The following is a 22,814-nucleotide window of genomic DNA, read 5'->3' on the forward strand; positions in this document are numbered from 1 at the left end:
TTTTTGTCAAGCTTGTAGTAACATGTTGAGCTTGTGCTGCTTAATGTTGGTAATTAAACCACTGAGGAAGCACCCAAGATAGTGCAATCTGCATCTGTAATATGGCTCAGGAGTTCTATTCTGGTTTTGTTTGTTTGTTTTGGTTCTTTCTTTTTTTTTTTTTTCACCACTGACTTGTGCAAGGACTTCTTAAATCTGTTTTAAGCAGTGTTAGATGACTGAGTTGCATTTTGGTTTATTTGATTTTCAGAGTTTCTTTCAGGATGTCAGACTTGGTCTAGAATAGAAACAAGTAACATACAACTTTTCATGAAATATTAACCAAAAATGGTTCAGGCCAGTGGAGCCTCTGCATAGAAGTTTGAGCGCATGTCTTGGCTTGCCCAGCTTTGCTTACTTTTGGAAGCATTTTCCCACAGTTATCAGTGAACGGAATGGAGTCCTGGTCTGCTTTGAATATGAAACATATTTAGGCTATACAGCAAGCCAGTGTCCATCACAAATGGGTTTTCATTCAGAGCCTCATGCTGTGTCCAGTCGTGAGAAAGCAGTCTGCTCCAGCTCTTGTTCTCTTTTTTCTTTTTTTTTTTCCCCTCCTTTTTTTGTTTCCTCTGCTCTTCAGAAATCTGAGGTCTGCCTTACCCCCGTGCACCTTGTAGCAGCTCACTCTCGGAAGTGTATTTTGGTCTCTGTTACAGAGAGGCACTGCAGACCACAAATGAGCAGCCTGTGACTGAACATGGACACAATTAAGGAGAAATAAACCTTGCAATGCACAGTTGCTATGGCAAAGCATCAAAACTCTTCACGGAATTTTTATTTGCAGTATTATTGTTCTGCTCTCCAGATAGATGTTACATTTGTTGCCTTCCTGTAGTTATTATCATATTTTTTACTTTTCAAGTAATATTTTTTGCTTATTTTTCCTCAGCTTCCCCCCCGCCCCGTTCTGGAGAGGAGGTGTTTTGTTTTGGTTTTTAATCATTGTGTAAGTTTGGATGTGGCTGGCTAAATGGCAACTTTGAAAGATACAGCCTGGATAATAATATCTCGGGTAGAGCTGGAGGAGGAGGAGATGTTTTAATGGGTCTTGTTCTCAAGTTAGGATTGAAGATAAAGGTGGCTTAGATGTAATAGCTGGCATGTTTCCAGCCCATGGAGTCACTTCAGTCAGTTTATGCTTATGATTATTATTGCTGGAGTGCTACAGAGCTCATTGGCAGCTTGGAGCATCTGTAGAAGGGACACGGGCGGAGAGTGCAGCTTCCCTTTCCCTGCTCTTCCAAGGAGGCTGATCTTAGCCTTTGTTGTACAATGCTTCTCTCTCACCCCACCCCCTTCCATATCCATCAGTCCTTCCCTCCGTTACCTGATACTTGTGGGAGCTGCGATGGCCCTCGTGCAGACAAAGCTTTCAAAGGGGGTGCTGAAAAGCAAAGTCCCTGGAGACTGCGCTGTCAAGGCAGGGCACAGTAATCTTAGCAACACTTCTTGCTTTCAGGATGGCTGGGGGAAGGGACATCGAGACTATTTTTCCGTAACTAAAATTCTTTTGAAGCGGTTTTTGAGAGTGGGGGTTTGGTTTGGGGTTTTTTGATGCTGCTGTGCTATCCCGGTGCTTTCTGTCTTCCATGTGCAATTGTCCCACATGCTTCATTTCGGCTGGAGTGCAGTGTCAAAGGCTGCACTTCCTGGTTAAGTACATAAGATGCTTTAATGGTAGCAAAGATGAGCTATCCAAGGTGAAAGGTCTTCTAAGTCAGACTGGATAAGGTAGCTTAGGGGGTTTCAAGAAGATCATGTTTGTCTCAAGCATAATCTTTTACCTATTTCTGTGTTCAAGTATCTGCTTTGGGGTAGAGACCAGAATTTTTCTTTTTAATTAAAATTGTTGGCAGGTTTTTTCCTTTACCTTAGTCATGTGTGGCTTTGAAACTAACTTTTATTTCTCTTTTGCAGAGATCCTACACATTGCTTGTTGAGGCGTGGGATTACAATGATAACTCCACAAGTAAGTATTCCTTCCTCTGGCTTATTTAGTTCTGACACCTCTGTGTCCTGGGCACTGAAAGGCCTCTGGGAGCCTCACCAGCTTGCTGTGAGTTAGAGCACAAGGAGAGGGAAAAGCTCTCCCCCAAACAGCTTGGAGCAGTTCTCCAGGCTCTGCAGCAGCCTGTCTCACTCACATTGTCTGCAGAGGGTGAGTAGCTTGCTCACCTAGGCACCAACAGTGTGATGCCTAAAAATAGATGCAGTTAATTCCTTCTTTCTCCTCTGGGAGAGTAAAAGCCAAAGGATTTCTTCAGGTTTCTTTGTTTGATTTTTTTGGTCTCATTTTGTTCTTTTTAATTAGGACCAATATTCAGAAGCCCAAGTCTTGTTCACCTGACACCTCTCTATAAACTAAGCGCTTCTCAAAACTGAATGTACTGCTTTAAAGAAAGAAAACAACTTAAAATCTGCATAAGACTTGATATCCGTATCCATCTAATGACTGTAGATGAGAAAGAGGAGTTACTACAAGCTCTTCCTTGGGACTTGCATGTCTGGGGGTTTATATGCAGGGGCTGAAAAAGTATTTACCAGATGCCACCTGGTAGGGCTGGCTGAAAATCAAGGGTGGGGATCTTTCCCCTGGAATGTCTCTGGTTGGTTTCAGAACCATTCTGCTCAGCTTTTCCTGTGGCTAGAGGAAGCTGCACAGGGTCTCTTGGCACATGAGCTGCTCTGCTTTTTGCCTGCTGTTACTGAAGGAGGTGGACAAAATCAGCTCTATTTCAACGTAGGGCTTTAACAGCGTGTGTGTGGTAAAAGCCCCAGGAGAGAGTGTGAATCTCATCACATAAAGCTGTTGTTGACACAACAGGCCTTTTCCTTCAGCAAGGAAGCAGCAGCACTGTGGTCCATCTTACAGAAATCTTACAGCAGCTTCTTGTGCTCTGCTTTGGAGTGCCAAGGTGGCAGCCATGCAGGAACGAAATGGGCTTCAAGCCTCGTGAGAGAAAGGCCTTGGAGAAGTGTGCACAGTGCTGTGCTTTTGTGTTTTAATTGGTGAGGAGTGCATAGCTTGGGAACTGCTCCGTGTAGATCTGCTCCTTGTATTTTTTTAAATGTACATGGGATGTCCTGTTAATTCTTCATTCCAGAAAAGCAGTTGTTGCTTGAACTAAATCATGTGGTATGTTGGGGTAGCCACACCAGCCTCATACAGCACTGCTGCAGTACCTGCAGTGATTTCAGACTCTATCCCAGCACAGTCATGGAGCAGTGGCTGCTGGATTTCTTGGATATAGAGTGTTATATGGAGGAGAAGAAAGTAGATGCTGCAGCAGCAGTGAAATATTAAACATGGAAGATGCCTGAATTCAAAATGAAATTCTTGTTTATAGTAGGATCTGGGAGTTGTTTCAGACTGGGTCTCTGCCACTTTTACTATTATTAGAGCTCATCTTTTTTCATGAAACAACTTCATTTCCAAAGCTACACAATGAACCCTTTCTTTGCTTTCATGTTCTGGAAGTACAATTGTCTTCAGACAAAATTGCCTCATTTCTCAGCAGTGCGTTTGACCAAGTACAGACATGCTCTTGCATATGTTCCTGATCTGCATTCCTGCTCCAGCTTTGCTGTCACTTACCCATCTGTAGGTCACTCCAGTCGCTGCACTGCACAAAACTTCTCCTTTGTGCTCATGGCTTGACTTAGTCAGCTGCAGAGTAAGGCTTGAAGAACTAGTTAAGAAAACAATTAGAACTAAACAATTGTCATCATATAATGAGAAGAGAGGGGTTTTTTGATGTCCAGGATTTTCTTTTGCCACTGAATCGTAAAGATCCTGTGAGAGCTCTCAACAATAAAAGTGGGTTTAGTGGCCTTGTGTGGCTTTTCAATAGCTTTGAAAGCATCTTCTGATCAATGCAGTTGTTAGAAGATCCTCGAGTGGATGCTTCCTTCCCCCCTCTACATTCCACTCCTCCTACGTTCGCTTTACCACATATTCTCTCTTGTCTCACTTCCAGGAGTGGCTTGCAGTTAAATTCTGGCCCTGTTGAAGTTGATGAGAATTGTGCTTTGTTGGAGCCAAGATTCAACTCAAATGGTTTTCTTACTCTGCTTCTTGTCTGGTTGCCATCTTGCTACTGTTGCTTCATACATAAAGCTAATGGGCTGACATTGCATCTCAAACTGTGTCAAAGAGCTATTGTAAATTACTGGTATCAGTTGCATGTGAATTCCAGGCGGGCATAAGAGACTTCACAATGTAAACCAAGCCGTGGCTGGAAGTTGTCTGAAACAAAGACTTTCAAAAATAACTGTGCTGTCCTTGGCCACCCAAACTGCTCAGAGAAGTCTGGGCTTTTTCTGTTGTTGTTTTTGCTTCCTGATGCTGCATAGTTCTAATTTCCAGACGTTGGTGCACTGAAAGGCAAAGGTGGGCAGTCAAAATAGCTCATTTCCTTGTGTCTAAAACCTTTTGATACAGTTGCCCACTGAATAAAAAGAGGGATTTAGAGCTTTGAAGTGTAGCCACAAGAAGTGAATAACGCCAACAGAGTCTCTGACAGTGAAGTGCGGAGCGGAAGCCCGAGATGTCCAGAAAGCCTCTCTCTTCCACTTCATCAATTTCTAATGGGTTAATGCTTGCTCTAACCTTTCTATCAAAGCATGGGGTTCTGAGTCAGATGAAGGCAGTGGAGTTCAGAAGATCCCTTTGTCTCAAGCCTGGCTGACTGCTGCTTTTTATTTACTTAACCATTCTGCTGTGTTGGGTTTGCTTCCTATAAAACTGAAACGGTGGCTGGTGCGGGCTAAGAATGGCAGGGTTGCTGCAATGCCTCCCCTGGAGTCTGGGTCAGCACCCTTGTGTAAGTGCACACTGACAGGCGGGAATAGGCGAGGGTGGAGGAGCTCTTGTACAAGAAGGAACATGCCAGCGCTTCATTGTGAAAACTGTGGGTGATGGCTAATGGAAAGGGAGCTCAAACCTGAGAGACCGCGCTTGAATTCAGGTGGATGGGGGTACCTTTAAAATGTGTATCCAATGGAAGAATTTTATCCATGATCCAGAGGGGAAACTGCAGCTGCGTTTCATCTGAGCACCTGCAAAAAAAAAAAAAAAAAACCAAAACAAAGTCCAGTGGACTTAAAAGGGTGTTTCTATTTGAGTTTAGGCTGTGGTTAAGGTCTCCAGAGAGCTGATGGCTGGAGTGAGAGGTCATAGATGTACAGCAAGGACAAGCTTCCTGATGAGCTGGCAGATAGGAGAAGAGTGAAAGAGCAGAGGCAGAAGGAAAGACCACTTTTTCAAGGCAACTCCCTTTCTGGTGCCAAGGACTGAAATATAGTTGTCAGTGGTATGTTCCCAAGGGGGAACAGGAAGAGACTGGAAAAGCAAGAATGAGTGTGGGGGTGGAGGTGGGGGGGCTGGCTTGCAAAACTAAATTGAGTGTCGTTCTCCTTTTCTTCTGCCACTTACAGGAGAGGATAAAGTTGTTCTACTCACAAGGAGCAGGATGTCTTTATGCACACTTGGTGTTTGGGGAAGTGCCTTTGCTTTCCAGCTGTGCTGTGGATGGAGTGTAATCTTGGCAAGTGCAGCAGAGCCATCTCCAGCACGCATGAGTGGAACTGTAATTGCCAGACTAGCCCCATTCAGGAGGAGCAGATACGCATCTGCTTAAGTACCTCTTAGAATTAGTCAATAATCTTGCTGATGAGATCTAAGAGCCTTACACCTGCGCGGCACAGAGTGTGATATTGCTCTGGATGTACCAGTATGGAAAGGTCCTTAGGCATCCACATTACCTGTGAATGGGATTTAAATTAATAAAGGCCTGCCTGCATTTCAAAGTCTGACACATAGTTGTGGAGTTGGGGGCTTAGTGCCAGTGAATAATAAAAACTGATTTAAATGGAAAAATATTATAGAACCAGAAATACCAGAAGGTGAATAAGAAGTTGTTGCCCTTAATTTCACACTGTAAACACATAATGAATGCTGTAGTCTCAAGTCACAAATACCCCCAAAAATGGGCAGATGCTCACAACCTCTGAGTATTGACACTCTGGTGTGGCTGTGCAGCAAGAGCTTTGACTTCATTCCAAACTGCAGACAAGCAGGCAGGACCTAGTGGTGGATCCATAATGGGTATCTGAGGCTTGAAAAGCCTGTCAGAAAGTTCTTTTCTGAAAACTGCAAATCAAAGGTCCTTAGGAATACATTTTAAAGTATCTTGGATTAAAAACTGCCCATGTGTCATCTTACGGCTTTAGTAGCGACTTCATTAGTCTTCAGCTCTGCCTTGTGTAAAATCCCAGAAGGTTCTTTTGTACTTGTTGGAAGAACAAGCAGCACATCAGTACATTTTAATTCTTAACACTCAGAGGTGCCAGTACTTCACATGCTTCTAACACATTGCTGGCAAACTGCCTTCCTACCTCAAATTCTCCTGTCACTGGATTATGCTCCCATGTACTCACTGCTGGTTTTCAACTCTGTCTGCGAGGATATTTTGGCTGTTTTACGATAAACTTTCACTCAGCAGTCAAGTGCTGGGTAGCAGCAGGTCGTAAGGCAGTGTCAGATCGTTTAAGTCACAAGACCTAGACTACAAAGTGAAATACCACAGATATATACAATGTTCCAAGCAAATGTGAAATATTATTATTTCAAGCCATAATTTAGACAGTTGTATGGCTCTGAAAGCCAGAAGACTTTTGCTAGAACTAAATGTCAAGTGCAAACCTAAACTTTGAAATGCTCTGTAGAGAGGAAGGGGATCTATAGCACATATATGCAGTAGTTTGAGTCTTCTGCTTTGAGCTCTGGTCGTCTTGACTTTGTACTCTCAGCTGCTGTCTGAAGACAGGACTTCCATGGTATTTCTCAGCCAAAATCCGGGGTGATTGCAGATGTCGTCTGAATGCTGGAGTTGGTAGTTTTCAACTTAGTGTTTGCACATATGGAAAAGGCTGCAGACCTTTTGCAGTGCCTGTGTTCAGCCTGTAGACATGGCTTTATTAGGTTATTGTAGTATGTTGTTTTTGTAAATGCTCCAGTTGAAAACAGAACTAGTGCCATTAATGCAGGAGCAGGGGAAAACACATTTTGTACCAGTCTGTTGGAGCTGAATTTTCTTTTCTTTACTTGTGAATTGTATGAATTCTTAGTGGATGCCCTTGCACTGCAGAAGGGGTAAAGGATGGGCAGTAGCTGAACAGTCCCTTTGGATTTCAGGCTTGGTTCAGTTCGATAATGCTGCGTGCGTGTTTCAGTTAATGGCTTGTAGCTCCAGGGCAGCCTTATCTGACTGTCTGAAACAGAAAGTTAATAAAACCAACTGGCTGCCTCAGAGAGTCTTGCCTGTGAAGCTGGAGAGCTGTGATGTGGGAGTCAATGACGAGACCTGAAGGGAGGTTTAACCCTGCCATCTCCTGTGCCTGCAGACCCCGACCGCATCATTGAGAAGGCCTCCCACTCCGGCATGATCAATCCCAGCCGCCAGTGGCAGACCCTCAAACACAACGCGGGGGTCGCGCACTTCGAGTACCAGATCCGCGTGACGTGCGCGGAGCATTACTACGGCTTCGGCTGCAACAAGTTCTGCCGCCCCAGAGACGACTTCTTCACTCACCACACCTGCGACCAGAACGGCAACAAGACCTGCTTGGAAGGCTGGATGGGACCAGAGTGCAACAAAGGTTTGTGACAAACGCTCAGCCTGCGGGCCAGTGGGATGGGAGGGATTGGAGGGCAGCCTGTCCAGGCTGCGTTCAGTGGTCAGACTGTGCAGAGGGGGGCTAAGGACTGATGGGACCGTGACCAGATCTTTACAGGGAGAGCTGGGGGCAGGAGAAGAGTAGTTTCTGCCTTGCCTTAAAGTCTTGGAGAGAGAACTGGGCACTTAGCAGATGTGTTCTTTCTCTGATTATCCGCATCTTTGCCCTTGGGAAGAAAACCCAGCCCACTGACTTCAATGGGAGTTCTGCTGCTGACTTCAAAAAGGATTTCCCCTTTGGTGCAGAACTTCAAGACAAGCAGGAAGGAGAGACTTGTTTTAGAGCTGACCTGGCAAGTGTAAAGCTTTGGTGTTTGAAAAGTCCCAGGCTTGTTTGTTCCACCTGAGATCATGTTCAACATGTTTACTAGGGAATGGCTGCTACCTAGGCAATTGGGGGAGGAGAAAGCAGGACGTAGGAACAGACTATCAGCCTGTCTTAATGACTGAGTTTACCTGCAATTTGAATTGTTGCTCATCTTGATATCCTGTCTGTTCAGAGATACAGCCAGAACTAAATCCACGGTAGTTAAAAGCTGCTTTGAATTAGGTGTAAAGCCAGGGAGAGTGGCCCAGATCACCTGCAAAAGACAGAGAAAGGAAACCTGTAGACTCCAAGTGACCTGAGCTCTGCAAGGCACGATGGTTTCTCCCACATGAAAACAGCTCTTTGAACAGCACTAGGAACAATTCCTCTGCACAGTCAGAGGAACAGATTTCCTATAGAAAGGAAAAGCTGATAGATTTCCTATCCCAGGGAGACACCTACCTTGGTTTTCCTTCCGGTAGACTTGATAGGAGATACTGGTTAAAACCTTGGATTCAGCAGGATTACAGTGCTGGTTAGAGATTAGAACGTTCCCACGAGTGTGAAGGCGCCGGAAGCGGGCAGTGTGCTGATACTCTTCTTTTTTGTTGTTTTAACAGCTATTTGTCGTCAGGGATGTAGCCCCAAGCATGGTTCTTGCACAATTCCAGGAGAGTGCAGGTAAATGCTTCCTATCTCTCCTTGCTTTCCCCCCACCCCTCCCCAGCTAATTAAACAAGTGATGCTAAACACAATAGGACTGGGGAGGGAGGGCATTTTGGAAGTTGTGGTTTTGAGCAAGACACATTATTCATGCTGACTTGCCCAGAATAAGGGGGGAGCAGGCTTTTAATGCACTGATAATTTTAAGAAGCTTTTGGTTTGTGAAGTGGTGGCATTGAGGGAGAGGGGGCTATGGGATAAATGCTGCCTAATGAGCACTAACTAATTGTTTCTGCATAAATAGTGCAAATGTTTGGTGGCTATGTTTTTTCTGGCAGCCTGATTAATAGGTTTTTCTTCAATTGAAGTACAGTGTGGTTTTTCTGTCTTCTTCTCCCTTTCAGTGTTTCCCCCTTCTCCCCTCCCACCCCCTGGTTTCTTCCATCAGTAGGCAAAAGTCAAGCATTCTTTAGAATGGGATTAGTTAAATCTCTGGGTTCCTTTCCCATTGTGAGCCTGGCTCCGAGTGCTGAGAGGTTAATGGCTGGGATGAAATCTTGTCAGTGGGCTCTGATGAATGCCGAATTTTGTTGCCGTGCTTTGAAGTCCCTTCTGTCCTGGCAAGGAGACAATGGAAAGCAGATTTTATCCATAACCCGACAATTAAATATCTGGAATGCCTTAAAATATGCAGCACATATTTACAGCACAGGGAAGTCTTGTCTCCTACCCTTAGAGGGGTAGTGGATACTAAATGTGGGTATTCTTTATCAACAGGCAGGTTCCAAGTTACTGCATGTAACCCTTTATCATTTCTGTTTACAACTGAGAGCTTCTGAGGTTACAAAAATGTTCATATTGATCGTGTGTAGGAAGGGTTAAAAGTGGAGTTTGAGTATTCCTGAATAAGACTCAGAAGTCTGAAGGAATAGAAAGTAATTTTTCTGCCTAACAAGCATATTGGTGGATCCTCTGTTGCTGGAAACCTTTGCATGAAGTGGACTGCAGTTACAACAGGAACTGAATCTGGAGTGTCTGACAGACTATTCTATAAGAATTCAGCCTAAACAGCTGTAGTGGCTCATTCATTTTCTCTGCTTCTGAAATTCATGCTTCAAAACAACAACAACAAAAAAAAATTACCAAGGAACCATCTGAAAGTGAGGTAGGAAGTAACCTCTCATCCTCACAGAGCTGTGGCAAAGTGGAAGTCCAGCCAGGGGATGGACTGTTGTCACTTGTCCTGTGATTTCAATGTTCAGCATCACTGATACAAGCTGGTTAACCCCCAGAACACCAAATCTAAATCTTTTTTAATTAAAAAAAAAGCCTAACAAGTAGTAGGAAGTATGGGGGGGCCAGATGGTGAGAGGAGCATATCAGTCAGGGCTACCAGTGATTTGTGCTGCTGTCATCAGAATAAACATGCCTTGTAGGGGTTGCTGTCTCCTAGTCAGAACAACAGGCTTTGTTTCCAGATTTTTTTCTTCCCTTTCTCTTTCTAAGTCTGTTGCCTCCCACTCACTGCCCAGACATGCACTAGTGCTCTTATTTACTTAAGGTGCAACTTTCCCACACTTGATTTGCATAGTCTTGAAACAATGCTGTCCTTCTGGTGCCTTCAGATAACTTCTGCTTGCCAAGTTAGACCACTATCTTTAAAGTGAACACAGAAACAAGATTTTATTTTCTTTTAAGTTTTGATGAGTCATATAGCCTGTATGCTACAAATGCAACAGGGTTTAAAAATAACATCCGAGCAGAAACTGCTCTGTGTTCTGGTACAACAGACAACTTGCAACGTTCTTAAAATATCCTTTTCCCTTTCGCTGCCAGTCACTTTCTTCAATGCAGGCCGGCCAACTAAACCATTTTTCACTCATGAATCACTGTACAAGGAAAGTTGACTTTAAATTTCTCATGAGAAACTGCTGCATACATATTATAAAACACGAGTTATTACTGTGAATAGTTTTCTGGAATTGATATGCCACTTTTTTTTTTTCCCCCTAAATGCCCATAGCCTTACCCAGTTTTGTTGGTTATGTTTTGAAGCTGATGTTTGAAGTAGTACCTTTGGCTCTAAAGCTCATGATTTATTTTTTTTTCCCCTGTGTGGTATGGGGTTTTAAAATTATTTTGCTTTCTTTACACTTATTCTAAAGAAAACAAAACCCACCACCACTTTGATTTGATGGGAGTAAAATCAATCCTCAATTTAGATACCTGCTTTTGCAGGTGAGGTCCCTTAGTTTGGCTTGCATGCAAGCTCACAGGCAAGTTGCTTTGAATGCAATACAAATTAAAATTTTGATCTTTGTGCATTCTCGTTATATGCCCTGTACAGAAAGATTTTCCAAGAGCTACTGGAAGGAGGTTGTTTTGTCTTATCTGGGTTTTTTCCATGTTCTTTGCCCTGACTGGCTTTTTTTAACACACACACTAATAAGAATTTCCCATTGACTTTGAAAAGGCTGCTATTGTGATAGCTATTAAAGAAAAAAAAGTTAATTAGGATGCAGTTTGTCACCTGAGATTTTTAGAAGGGAAGTCGGACTTACCACTGGCTGTGTGTGATTATCCATTGGATAGATCCTTCTGGCTTTTTCCCATGAGAAGAAATTGCCAGCAAAAGAATGGTGGGGGGTTTTACAAATAGAAAGCTTAGCTGACTTCTGTAGAGCTGAGGTTTGTTTTCATAATTTAGTGACAGCTTAGTGCATAATTGCTGCTGATCAATTATTCTCAGGACCTGTTAATGAAATACAGTACCTCAGAAAGCCTTTGCTTTTAATTTTCAACTTGTTTTGCTTGTTCCTATCTATAGATCCACTTTAATCTGAAGGATCCTTGGTCTGTCTTGCTAGTGAGAACTAAATGAAAGCCAAAATAAGCTTTCCCTTAAGGGGGCTTTACTTTAAAAGAACATCTTCCTTTTAAGTAGAGAGTTCAGGTAGCTCATTGATGGTGACAATAAAGAATTCAAATAGCAGTAAATTCTCTGGACATCAGTGTTTCTCAGAATTGGACATGATTTAGTTGTTCCCTGAGAAGAGGTTATTAGCATAAATCAGACTCAGAAGCACACCGACAGCTGATCTCTGAACACGTGTAAACCCTGCTGTGCTGCTTTCTTCCATCCCTGCCTGTGGCCCAGTCCATGCTGGCTCTGTGTGTCTCTCCATTCAGAATAAGGGTGGCTTCTCACAGAGCAGGGAACTCCTCGTGTTTTGCTACTGCCTTGCCAAGGGCTCAGAGTTGCTGGTTATGGTTTTGTTTGTCTTCCTGCAAACCCAGCGTGGCTGAAACGCCTGGAACCTTGTATTCATGAGGATCTCTGGATAACTATTGTTTCCACTGACTTTTTCTTCCCCCCTCAATTTATAAAGCACCCTGTCAAAGTCCAGAGATTGATTTGTAGTGCACACCCACCCTCTCTGCCACATTTATATGAGGCTCCAAAAGAGTGTTATTGTGCTGAATGGCCTCATGCTGGTTTTCTCAGAACAGTTATTCTTTTGTCAGGAGGCCAGCTACAGAGACCTTGGCAAAACTACCAAAATGTTTGTTTACAAGAAACCATCAAACAATCCTTGAATAGCTTCTCCCCTCCCCTCATCCTGCCCTTCTCCCCCACTTCCCAGCCTTTCTTCAAGCTTTGGAGTTGCACACTCGTATCTACACACAGCAGTTATGATGGGTGTGGATTTGTTTCCCTGTTCTGATTTTTGTCCCTTTTTTTTGCTTTTTTACTGAAGGTGTCAGTATGGATGGCAAGGCCAGTACTGTGATAAGTGCATTCCACACCCGGGATGTGTCCATGGCACTTGCATTGAACCATGGCAGTGCCTCTGTGAAACCAACTGGGGTGGTCAGCTCTGTGACAAAGGTATGCTAATCCCAGAGGGCTGTGTCACACTGGGATGTCAGCGCTGGCACACCGTGCCCCCGGGGAGTGCACCGGGGCTCAGTGGGCTGCTGAAACGTGCTGGCCCTCAGCTGCCTGCCCTGATCCCCACTGCTGTTCCAGCATGGTTAGCATCTGTCCTTAGCTTGTCGCTGTCCTGTCCCACTCCTCTGTGGGCACGCATTCTGTAAAGGCTCTGGGATAGCAGAACAAAGCACGTGGTGTATAGGTCATGTTCCTGTAACCTTCCAGCCTGGCTTTAACGCTCCTCTCCTCTTGCAGATCTGAACTACTGTGGGACCCACCCGCCCTGCTTGAATGGTGGTACCTGCAGCAACACTGGCCCTGACAAATACCAATGTTCCTGCCCTGAGGGCTACTCAGGACAGAACTGTGAAATTGGTAAGTGTTGGATGGAGCTGCTGAGCTGCCGCCTGACAGTTCATTCTTGCCAGCTTTTGGTGGCTGGTTTTGGATGCACTGTATGAGATGGAGGAAAACTCAATTTGTAGCATACCCAGTCAGGGCTAGGTACAAAGATGCAGCCTTTCCTATTCTCATGCTTTGTCATGAACGTTTGGTGTCTCTGGACATCTGCTCACTGGAGAGGTCACTGTGAGCCACCCTGCTGGCTGTGGCTCCAGCAGGTGCCAGTCGGTGGCTGATGAGCTTAGCATGGAAAGAGACTGTCTGCGAGCCAGGAAATTCCTGGTTCTTGCCGGAGCACGGTGCAGCAGGAGTGCTGATGGCGTGTCCAGAGCAAAAGCATGTGGAGGGAGCAGGGGTGGCTTGTGGTGGCATTGCTGTAGCCTCTGCCATGGTGTCCTTCTGTCCCTGTGCAGCGGAGCATGCCTGCCTCTCCGACCCTTGTCACAACGGGGGAAGCTGCCTCGAGACATCCACGGGATTTGAATGTGTGTGTGCTCCTGGCTGGGCTGGACCAACTTGCACCGATAGTGAGTCCTTTTCAGTGTTTATTACAAATGTGCCAGTTTGCTGGTTTTGATCAGTCTTTCTAATCCCTCATAACCTTACAGGGCAGACTACTTAACCTTTCCCAGCCTCAGCATTGCATCCTGGCAGCCATTTTTACACCCCTGTGCACTCTCTTCCCCTTTGCTTGTACCAAGGGTTCTGTCAGCTACTGGGAAAGGAATAGTCCAAAGCTTCTTGAAAGAAGCACAAGGCTGGAGTTTTGTAGTGTTCTGGCATGTTGTTAAAAATGCTGTTTTGAGGGACTTGCTGGATCCAAATAGGACTTCCAGTTGCAAAAAGGCCACAGGGGTAAACTTTTCCCCCAGTGTTTTGAACCCCCTTTTCACATTACTCCTCTCTTTAAATGAGGCTTTTGCTGAAATCAAAGATAACCTGTAAATTACAAGTAGAAGTCCTGTTGTTCTTCTGTTCCTCAGGGAAAACCTGAGTAGCAGCAACCATTTGTCAGACTTGTCAGTTACTGCCATTGCCAATCTGGTAGTGGAGCTAAGCCTCTCTTTATTCTGCGTTACAGATATTGATGATTGTTCTCCAAATCCCTGTGGTCATGGAGGAACTTGCCAAGATCTAGTTGATGGATTTAAGTGTATCTGCCCACCTCAGTGGACTGGCAAAACGTGCCAGCTAGGTAAGAACTGCTTTCTCTCCATCTGGTGCTGTTCCAGAGCTGGAAAAGATAAATGCAAAAGGGATCATGGTCCTGCATTACTCACGGTGATGTTTCTGAAGCCTGTGGATGTGTTTTGGCACATTGAAGACATTCAGTGTCTGTTTGCAGGACTGAGGTCTAGGACAGTGTCCAAGAGCAGTGTGGCTTCCATCACCTTGCTTCTGCATGCTGGCACTTGAAGGAAATAGTTAACCAGAGACATCCTTCAAACCAGAACTGCCCTGAAGTGGGGAGGCTGTGTGTTGTGCCTCCCAGTCCCGCCCCCACATGTGCTTCTCTCCCTTAACCCTGTGAGAAAGTTGCTGTATCTCCTCAACCACGTAAACTCCTCCAGACCCAGAAGCTCACAGCTGGGTTCCAAAATGGGGATGATCTCACGGAGAGTGAGCTGGCTGCATTCTTTACACAACACACTCATCCCAATGACCAGGCTGCAGCATTCCTCCTTCAGAATGCTCAGCTGAGATGCATGTGTGGGGGCAAGTTGCTCTTAATGAGTGGCTGGGTAATTGTGAAATAATTAGCGTAGCCTGTATGTTCTAATTGCAGAGAAACTGAAAAAGCCTTCAGAGGCTGATGATGATTTGATGATTGACTTTTGTTCCTTCAAGTCATGCTAATCCTGGCTCTACGCTGCAAGTTCCTCTTAGCTCTGGAGGAACTGCTGGTTATTGCTGGGGTGTGGGCTTCTCCCTTCCCCCCTGAATGTTCCCCTTGGTCTTCCAGATGCCAATGAATGTGAGGGCAAGCCCTGTGTCAATGCCAACTCCTGCAGGAACCTGATTGGCAGCTACTACTGTGACTGCATTACTGGCTGGTCTGGCCACAACTGTGATATAAGTAAGTGTCCATACCCTTGGGTTTATTAAGGGCCAGTTCTTTGGGCATATGTGCGTGTGCCCCTGAGTTCTGAGCTCAATTTAAACACTGGGCACAGCCCCAGCAGTGGATGTTTTTAGAAAGGGAGTAGTTGGTGCAGAATGAAAATACACAATTTTATCAAAGTCATTAGCCTGTACCATAGCTATATTCTGATAAAGGGACTAAAACAATGATGTGAAGTTTTACTGCCTCTCCTAGAAGAATCGCGAAAGGTTTCCCACCCATTATAATAACCTTATCTCAAGGAAGGCATGCAGGAAACTTGACAAAAAGTTTATCTAGCTGCAGTTTCAGAGAGAGCTGAACTCTCTATCTAGTGTAAATATATTTTTGCCTTCTAACCATGCTAATTTTATTGCAGATATTAACGACTGTCGTGGACAATGTCAGAATGGAGGATCCTGTCGGGTAAGCCTTCTTGTTTTACCTTGGTTTCCCCAAGACTTGCAACAGTAAATAAAACATTTGAGTCTAAGCACAAAAAATTTGGAAAATAGCAAATAGCTGGTACAAATGGCCATGTCTTTAAGTTGGGGGAGGACCTATGTCATGCTACAGCATGTTGAGATATGTCTGTAGAACAGTAAGGGAAAAAAATTATAACTTCAATAAATGACTCATTTTCACTGCCAGTGTCACCAGTGAACGAGCTGGTGGTTGTGCAAACTATCTACTAGAAATGTAGGCACTTCCCTTCAACCTGTGGATTAATGTATCCTGTCTGGAAATTTAGAATGTAAACTGGGACTGCGTGGTCTGTGTGTGTTTGTTTTTTTCCCCTCTAAATATTTTGGATATAGTAAGATTATACTTTTTTTAACTTTTTAAATTTTTTTTCTCTTAATAAGAATATATCAAGGGAGGAACAATGTTAACGCTGAAACTTTTTTTTTGTTCTTTCCCAGGACTTGGTTAATGGTTATCGGTGTATCTGTTCACCTGGCTATGCAGGAGATCACTGTGAGAAAGACATCAATGAATGTGCAAGTAACCCTTGCATGAATGGGGGTCACTGCCAGGATGAAATCAATGGATTCCAATGTCTGTGTCCCGCTGGTTTCTCAGGAAACCTCTGTCAGGTAAGAAGGCTGGGTGAAAGGCAGACCCTCAGCCAGTGCCGTTTGTTCCGACGCTCCGGATCTGAGCACGGAATGCCTTGCATCCAGTGAAGCATAGTATAAAGTTGTACTTGATATCGCTGTCAGTCTGCCAAGAAACTGCTTGATTAATATATATTGGGGCGGGGGAAGAAACCAACAAACCCCTGACAGGCTGGGGAGGATTCTCTTTGTTGAGCAGACTGCAGAGTTTGCACATCAGGCTTTGTGGAGCTCTCACTATTAACTTTAGCAGTTCAATATCGAGAGTTGTCTGCCAGAATAGTGGCAAGTGGGACTAAACTCTGTGTGCTATGAATGATTCTTTGAGGCAGCAGATAAAAAGGTCAGATTCCACAATGTCAGCCCGTCGTGGTGAGGGAAAGCCATGATAAACCTCTTTCACTCAGCTTTCCCTCGCTCCCTTCCCCCCGTTCCCACTTGCCTTCCCTCTCTGTGCACTACTTACAGCTGGACATAGATTACTGCGAGCCAAATCCGTGCCAGAACGGCGCCCAGTGCTTCAATCTTGCCATGGACTATTTCTGTAACTGCCCCGAGGATTACGAAGGGAAGAACTGCTCGCACCTGAAGGATCACTGCCGCACCACTCCGTGTGAAGGTTCGTGTTGCCCTGCGGGTGAAGGGCCGGGTCTGGCAATGGTTCCTGCCCCTGCCCTCGCTGGAGCCCTAACGCAGCTCCAGCCCGGGAGTCACTGGAGTAGCTCTGCTGTCAAGAGGCTGAAATTTGCCCTCTGCCTTAGGCCTCTCTCCATGTGAAAAGATGAGTGATACTTGTGAGTATCAGCTATTGAAAGACAGCATTATGTCAATGTGGACAGAAAGCACAGGTAGCACATAGCCGGATGCATTTATTCCAGGCCATGGATGTGTTCCAGCAACCATCAGATAAGACGCTGTGATTATTTTATGCACAGTTGGCAGAGTCCAATGTTATTTTAAAGCAGCAAACGTATTTGTAGTCATATGTTTATGGTTTCACTCGATGATCTTAAAAGTCTTTTCCAACCTAAATGATTCAATGACACGAATCTTCTAAACATCTGTGGCTGGAAGTGAAAATGTTGCTCTTGAGGAATTGGGTTGCTTGGGTAATTCTCATGCTGGTCTCTGCTTTTCTGCAGTAATTGACAGCTGCACCGTGGCCGTGGCTTCCAACAGCACACCCGAAGGGGTTCGCTACATCTCTTCCAATGTTTGTGGTCCTCACGGGAAGTGCAAGAGCCAAGCGGGTGGAAAATTCACCTGTGAATGCAACAAAGGATTCACTGGCACCTACTGTCATGAGAGTAAGAGCAAAAAAGAGAATGTGTTTTACTGTCCCCCACTCTTACTGGGAAAATATTCCATCCTTCCCTCCCAGACCCCTTTAGGGTTTCTTCATTGTAACCCAGTGAACCTTGGAACTGCTCTTAAGTTTTCATATCCCTCTTGGGCGAGGCAGAGTGGAATTTGCTAGGCCTTGGGGAAGGTTCACAGCCATGACCCCTCTGGCCTTGAATTGTATGTTGTTGAAAACCTTATGTATACAAGGTCTGAGGGAGTTACTAGTGGGGTTTAACGTGGATATTAAGGACTCCTGTATTTTATTTTTTATTTTCAATAATGACAGGTTCATCACCTTGTGCAGTTTTTTACCCATTTGCCATATTGCTTGTAACCCTTCTTTTCCAAAGGGTATTATTAGAAATGGAAGTAGCACCAAACAGTCGGCAGTAAGATAATGACTCCTAGTAACTGTACTTGTAGTTTGACCTTTTTTTTTTCCCTCTTTTTTTAATCCTCTTGTTTCTTCCCAACTGTTGCAGATATCAATGATTGTGAAAGCAACCCCTGTAAAAATGGTGGCACTTGCATTGATGGCATCAACTCCTACAAATGTATTTGTAGCGATGGATGGGAAGGAACATACTGTGAAACAAGTAAGTTATCCATGCTTCAGCACACAGAAAGATCTCTTGGGAAAACATTGGGAAGGAATGGCTGGTACTGTCAAGATGACAGTGACCTATGTCAATAAACTCTGCTTCAGAGGCCACAGAGGACCAGGTCCTCCCACCAAGTCCCAATCTTTTGTATTGGAACTAAGCCCAAGTTACAAAGCTGGCCTGGGATTAGGGCCTGGCTCTCTCATTGCTGAGTTTCCTGCACTATCCTTTGGATAACTTCCAGGAATAAACCCTTTGCATTAGTAGATGCCACTTTATGGCCTGTCTGCATATCATACTTGCATTTTGTCAGTCTCAGAAACAGGAGAGGAGTTGAGTGCTCTGCTCCCTTCCCCTGACTAACCGGATAGTTTATGTAGTAGGCCTTTTCACTGAAACAAGATTACAAACAAAATGAAAACAAACTGGAGGACTGTGGTGAAACAGTCTTCATCTATGTGAGAGTGCTTAAAACTTTAAAATACTGACTTAGGCATTTAATCCACAATTGAAACACAGGCCAGAATTAGGGGTGGGTTATGCTCCTTTCAAGCATTGTGTTTGTCAGTTCTGTAAACACTACTGAGCCTCTTTTCTCTCCTTAACATATCCAGATATTAATGACTGCAGTAAAAACCCTTGCCACAATGGAGGAACTTGCCGAGACTTGGTCAACGACTTCTTCTGTGAATGTAAAAATGGGTGGAAAGGAAAAACTTGCCACTCCCGTAAGTTCAGCATTTCCAAAACGTAACAGATGTTCTCTGATAGGCTGCTTGAACTCGTTGCCCTAAGGGAGCACCAGCATTAAGGACGGTTTGGGTTTCCCACAGGTGACAGCCAGTGCGATGAGGCGACGTGCAACAACGGGGGGACGTGCTACGACGAGGGGGACACTTTCAAGTGCATGTGTCCTGCGGGATGGGAAGGAGCCACTTGTAACATAGGTAAATAGCCTGCACAATCGCCAGGAAGCAGATGCAGCGCTGCAGCTCTGACCTCAGCTGTTCCTCTTGGCTCAGGCTTGACAGCTTTCTAACAACTGAGCGGCAAATGTTGTTTGTGTTACAGCGAGGAACAGCAGCTGCCTGCCAAACCCCTGTCACAACGGCGGTACCTGCGTAGTCAGCGGGGACTCCTTCACTTGTGTCTGCAAGGAGGGCTGGGAAGGACCCACGTGTACCCAGAGTAAGTCAGCTCTGCTTGAACTCTTCCAGAGTGTTGCATGATGAGAACATGAGCTCATCCTGTCGCCCTTGGAGTCAAGATTGAATCCAGAAGGGAAAGCTTGTTTGATGTAGGCTTTAGCATCACCTGAATCTTTGTTTTTAATGACTTTATGTGATGCAGCCCTGACCTGGGCATGAGAAAGTTGCAAATGAGCTAAGTGGAGACAGATGTTGTCTTGTTTTCTCCTGCATTCTTTTTCTACGAGCAGTTCTTTCTGCTTCCACTTTTTTTCCCCCGTTAGATTCTTTACAAGGATCTCTTCCTGCGTACATGTGTTCCACAATGTAGTTAACAAATTTTGTGGTACAAGCCTGGAATCAATTTAGTAGAGAATTTCAGCATATTTTTCTAAAAGTTGAGCTAAGTATAACTTGGGCATTAGGGGAAGTTTGATAATTTTTTACTGCCAGTAGAGCTGTATTAGCCAAAGTCTACATGTTTAATGCTGTCTGTCTTTGCTTTCCAGACACAAACGACTGCAGTCCTCATCCTTGGTAAGTTTGTTATGTTTATCCTTTGCTCTTTTTGTTGCTATAGAATTCTGTGTTTCTTTTATCTGTAGCAGTTTTTAATGTCTGTGATAATTCTCCACAGTTACAACAGTGGCACTTGCGTGGATGGAGAGAACTGGTACCGCTGTGAGTGTGCTCCAGGCTTCGCCGGGCCCGACTGCAGGATCAGTGAGTGTTCCGATGGCTCTCTGCCTCAGTTCTTGTCTCGCTTCAATCTTGTTGCAAGACAATCATCTTAATTGAGTTATGTAGTAGATCAGATGAGTGATAAGTGTCTTGTGTCATCTCTATCCATACCTGGATCTGCAGCAGATTTGGAGAAGGCAGGAATCACACTGAAAATGAAAGAAATTTAAAGTCATTCAGCTGGAGCTGAAACCTCTTGGTTCAGCCGAGTGGGCAAAATGCCGTTTGGGACAGCTTTCCCTTGTATTTGTGTGGCCCAGACTTCTGCTTGAGATGAAAGTGTGCCAGCCAAAAACCTTGTCAATTAATAATCCACCTCCAAGCCCTGAGGTGATGTATGCACTTCCCTGTAATTTAATAATAATTACAGGTAGGAGGACACTTTTTAAATAACAGCCATGGAATAGAAGTCTCACAGCAGCAATAGAGCTGGGAAGGGTTTAACATTGCCATCAGTTGAAGAATCCTAGTGGGGGACAAAACTGGAGCACATCAGAGGAGAGGAAGTGTGTCTGTGTAGGAAGGAATGTGTCCTTGCCCTAGAAAGCTGGAGTAGCCACAGGGGTCAGGTTTTGATCTTTGTTAGTGCCACACAGCAGAAACGTCAAAGGACTTCTCTGAGGTTATACTGGTGCTGCAAGCAGGAATCTATGTCCCAGCAGACACTAGAAAATGAATCTAAAGCTTCAGTAGGCAATTCTATCCCATGTTTGCTTTTTTCCTGACAAAACAAAAGGATACTATGGAGTAACTGTTTCCTCTCCTTCCCAACACAGACATCAACGAATGCCAGTCCTCGCCCTGTGCCTTTGGAGCCACATGTGTAGATGAAATTAACGGGTACCGTTGCATTTGCCCCCCGGGCCGCAGTGGTCCAGGATGCCAAGAAGGTATTCCAGATGCCACAGCTGATCCTAGCACTTACAGCAAGATCTGTGTAATTGCACATTGATGGGTTTGTGGTTGTATGGGCTTGGTTTTGGGGCACACTATCTGTTGTTTTTTAAAGCAAGTATCCTTACTGAAGAAGCAACTTAGTGGGAAGTTTAGATGAACTTTAAAAAGGCATGTGTTTCCTATTTTTAGTTTGTAATTCTGATCAATCTCTCTTCAGTTACAGGAAGGCCTTGCATTACCAGTGTTCGAGTCATGCCAGATGGGACTAAGTGGGATGATGACTGCAATACCTGTCAGTGTCTGAATGGAAAAGTCACCTGTTCTAAGGTACAGCTGTGCTGTGGTTCAGCTTACACCACGTCACAACGTTCTGTCCCCTAGCCAGTGGATTCTCACCAGTATTCATCCTCTCCTAGGTGTGGTGTGGCCCTCGGCCTTGTGTCCTGCATGGCAAGGGCCCTGGCGAGTGCCCCGCTGGCCACGCCTGTGTCCCTGTGCGGGACGACCACTGCTTCACGCGCCCGTGTGCCGCCGTGGGGGAATGCTGGCCCTCCAACCAGCAGCCTGTGAGGACCAAGTGCAACTCAGACTCCTACTACCAGGACAACTGTGCCAACATCACCTTCACCTTCAACAAAGAAATGATGGCCCCGGTAAGTAACAGCAGCTTGCTGGGCTGTGGCACACACAGATTCATTCTCAGAGCATGGAATGATGTTTTCCAGAGGGAAAACTGCAGCAAAAGCTGACTCTGCCTCATTAGCAAAGAAAACAAAAAGCAGAGAAGGATTAATATAGCCTTTTAGCCTAAATGCTTTTGTGACTAGAGAAGAAAAAAAGCTAGGTTGGAGGGAATTCCACCTCCTCTTCCCCTGAGAACTCCTACTTCAGGGCAAAAAATATATCCCTAACAAATCTTATATCTGTGTGTTTGTGTGCATATGTATTTAAAAAAGCCAACATCTTTTTTTGTGTCCTCCAGGGCCTTACCACAGAGCACGTTTGCAGTGAATTGAGGAATCTGAATATTCTGAAGAATGTTTCTGTTGAATATTCCATCTATATTACCTGTGAGCCTTCCCACTTGGCAAATAATGAAATCCATGTTGCTATTGTAAGTATTCCTGGAATATTTTTAAATGTCTAAGTAGTTAATTGCTTGGATATGTGTGCAACACGTGGATTTCATAAAAATATTAATTCCTGGCTTTGTCAGCACTTCTTGTGGTTTAGTTTCCATCCTGATGCTGTTTAAGAACAGGAAAGGAATTCTGGTTACATGTGTGTACCTGAAAGCTGCCATCTGGGGGCAACTGTAATAAGGGGGAGTAAAACCTTTCTCTGTTAGACTCTTGCTTTTGAGGGTTTTTTGGTCTTTTTAAGGATGAGGACAAGAATTCTGAGCTGTTAGTTTCTGCCCACAGCAGGCCATTTTGCTTTGATTCTGTTTTGTTATAGAAAGAGCCTTCACTGCCCGTGAAGGTTTATAAATAGCAGGTTCCTCCGTGCATCTGATGTGGTGCTTGGTGTTAATTGTGTGCCTCCTCCTGCAGTCTGCAGAAGACATCGGGGAGGATGAAAACCCCATCAAAGACATCACAGATAAGATCATCGACCTCGTCAGTAAGCGCGACGGGAACAACACCCTCATCGCTGCTGTCGCCGAAGTCAGGGTGCAGCGGCGGCCGGCCAAGAGCAAAACGGGTGAGCTCTCCTTGGCCCCCAGCTCCTGCAGCACCC

General features: G+C 44.8%; 2 protein-coding genes and 1 long non-coding RNA gene across 4 annotated transcripts in view; 1 reads left to right on the forward strand and 2 right to left on the reverse strand.

Moving 5' to 3' along the window:
* The window catches only part of LOC121357064, a 48,294-nt gene extending 39,598 nt beyond the window's left edge, over nucleotides 1–8,696 (reverse strand). Inside the window, exons 1-3 of the long non-coding RNA XR_005955675.1 lie at nucleotides 8,548–8,696; nucleotides 8,235–8,359; nucleotides 5,024–5,100 (exon numbers count right to left, since the gene is read on the reverse strand). This is a non-coding gene — a long non-coding RNA (uncharacterized LOC121357064). The remainder of the gene's footprint in view (nucleotides 1–5,023; nucleotides 5,101–8,234; nucleotides 8,360–8,547) is intronic.
* Nucleotides 1–22,814, forward strand: part of JAG1 (jagged canonical Notch ligand 1) — a 36,201-nt gene that overhangs the window by 10,420 nt on the left and 2,967 nt on the right. The window contains exons 3-25 of the mRNA XM_041474018.1: nucleotides 1,960–2,011; nucleotides 7,447–7,701; nucleotides 8,706–8,766; nucleotides 12,507–12,637; nucleotides 12,938–13,057; nucleotides 13,498–13,611; nucleotides 14,166–14,279; nucleotides 15,048–15,161; nucleotides 15,565–15,611; nucleotides 16,109–16,282; nucleotides 16,772–16,922; nucleotides 17,446–17,610; nucleotides 18,130–18,243; nucleotides 18,864–18,977; nucleotides 19,083–19,196; nucleotides 19,321–19,437; nucleotides 19,946–19,973; nucleotides 20,074–20,159; nucleotides 20,954–21,067; nucleotides 21,292–21,401; nucleotides 21,491–21,727; nucleotides 22,057–22,188; nucleotides 22,628–22,778. Of these exons, the coding sequence (XP_041329952.1) occupies nucleotides 1,960–2,011; nucleotides 7,447–7,701; nucleotides 8,706–8,766; nucleotides 12,507–12,637; nucleotides 12,938–13,057; nucleotides 13,498–13,611; nucleotides 14,166–14,279; nucleotides 15,048–15,161; nucleotides 15,565–15,611; nucleotides 16,109–16,282; nucleotides 16,772–16,922; nucleotides 17,446–17,610; nucleotides 18,130–18,243; nucleotides 18,864–18,977; nucleotides 19,083–19,196; nucleotides 19,321–19,437; nucleotides 19,946–19,973; nucleotides 20,074–20,159; nucleotides 20,954–21,067; nucleotides 21,292–21,401; nucleotides 21,491–21,727; nucleotides 22,057–22,188; nucleotides 22,628–22,778 (2,815 nt within the window). The remainder of the gene's footprint in view (nucleotides 1–1,959; nucleotides 2,012–7,446; nucleotides 7,702–8,705; nucleotides 8,767–12,506; nucleotides 12,638–12,937; nucleotides 13,058–13,497; nucleotides 13,612–14,165; nucleotides 14,280–15,047; nucleotides 15,162–15,564; nucleotides 15,612–16,108; nucleotides 16,283–16,771; nucleotides 16,923–17,445; nucleotides 17,611–18,129; nucleotides 18,244–18,863; nucleotides 18,978–19,082; nucleotides 19,197–19,320; nucleotides 19,438–19,945; nucleotides 19,974–20,073; nucleotides 20,160–20,953; nucleotides 21,068–21,291; nucleotides 21,402–21,490; nucleotides 21,728–22,056; nucleotides 22,189–22,627; nucleotides 22,779–22,814) is intronic.
* Nucleotides 17,435–22,814, reverse strand: part of LOC121357063 (SLX4 interacting protein) — an 83,862-nt gene continuing 78,482 nt past the window's right edge. Inside the window, exon 11 of one of the 2 annotated variants that reach the window (XR_005955674.1) lies at nucleotides 17,435–17,566. The gene's annotated coding sequence lies outside the window, so the exon portion shown is untranslated. Of the gene's footprint in view, nucleotides 17,567–20,308; nucleotides 20,327–22,814 lie in introns of those variants that run through there. The other variant, XR_005955673.1, reaches the window with a different exon arrangement.

Source organism: Pyrgilauda ruficollis, unplaced genomic scaffold (genome assembly GCF_017590135.1).
Source record: "Pyrgilauda ruficollis isolate IOZ18807 unplaced genomic scaffold, ASM1759013v1 scaffold31, whole genome shotgun sequence".
Classification (NCBI taxonomy): domain Eukaryota; kingdom Metazoa; phylum Chordata; class Aves; order Passeriformes; family Passeridae; genus Pyrgilauda; species Pyrgilauda ruficollis.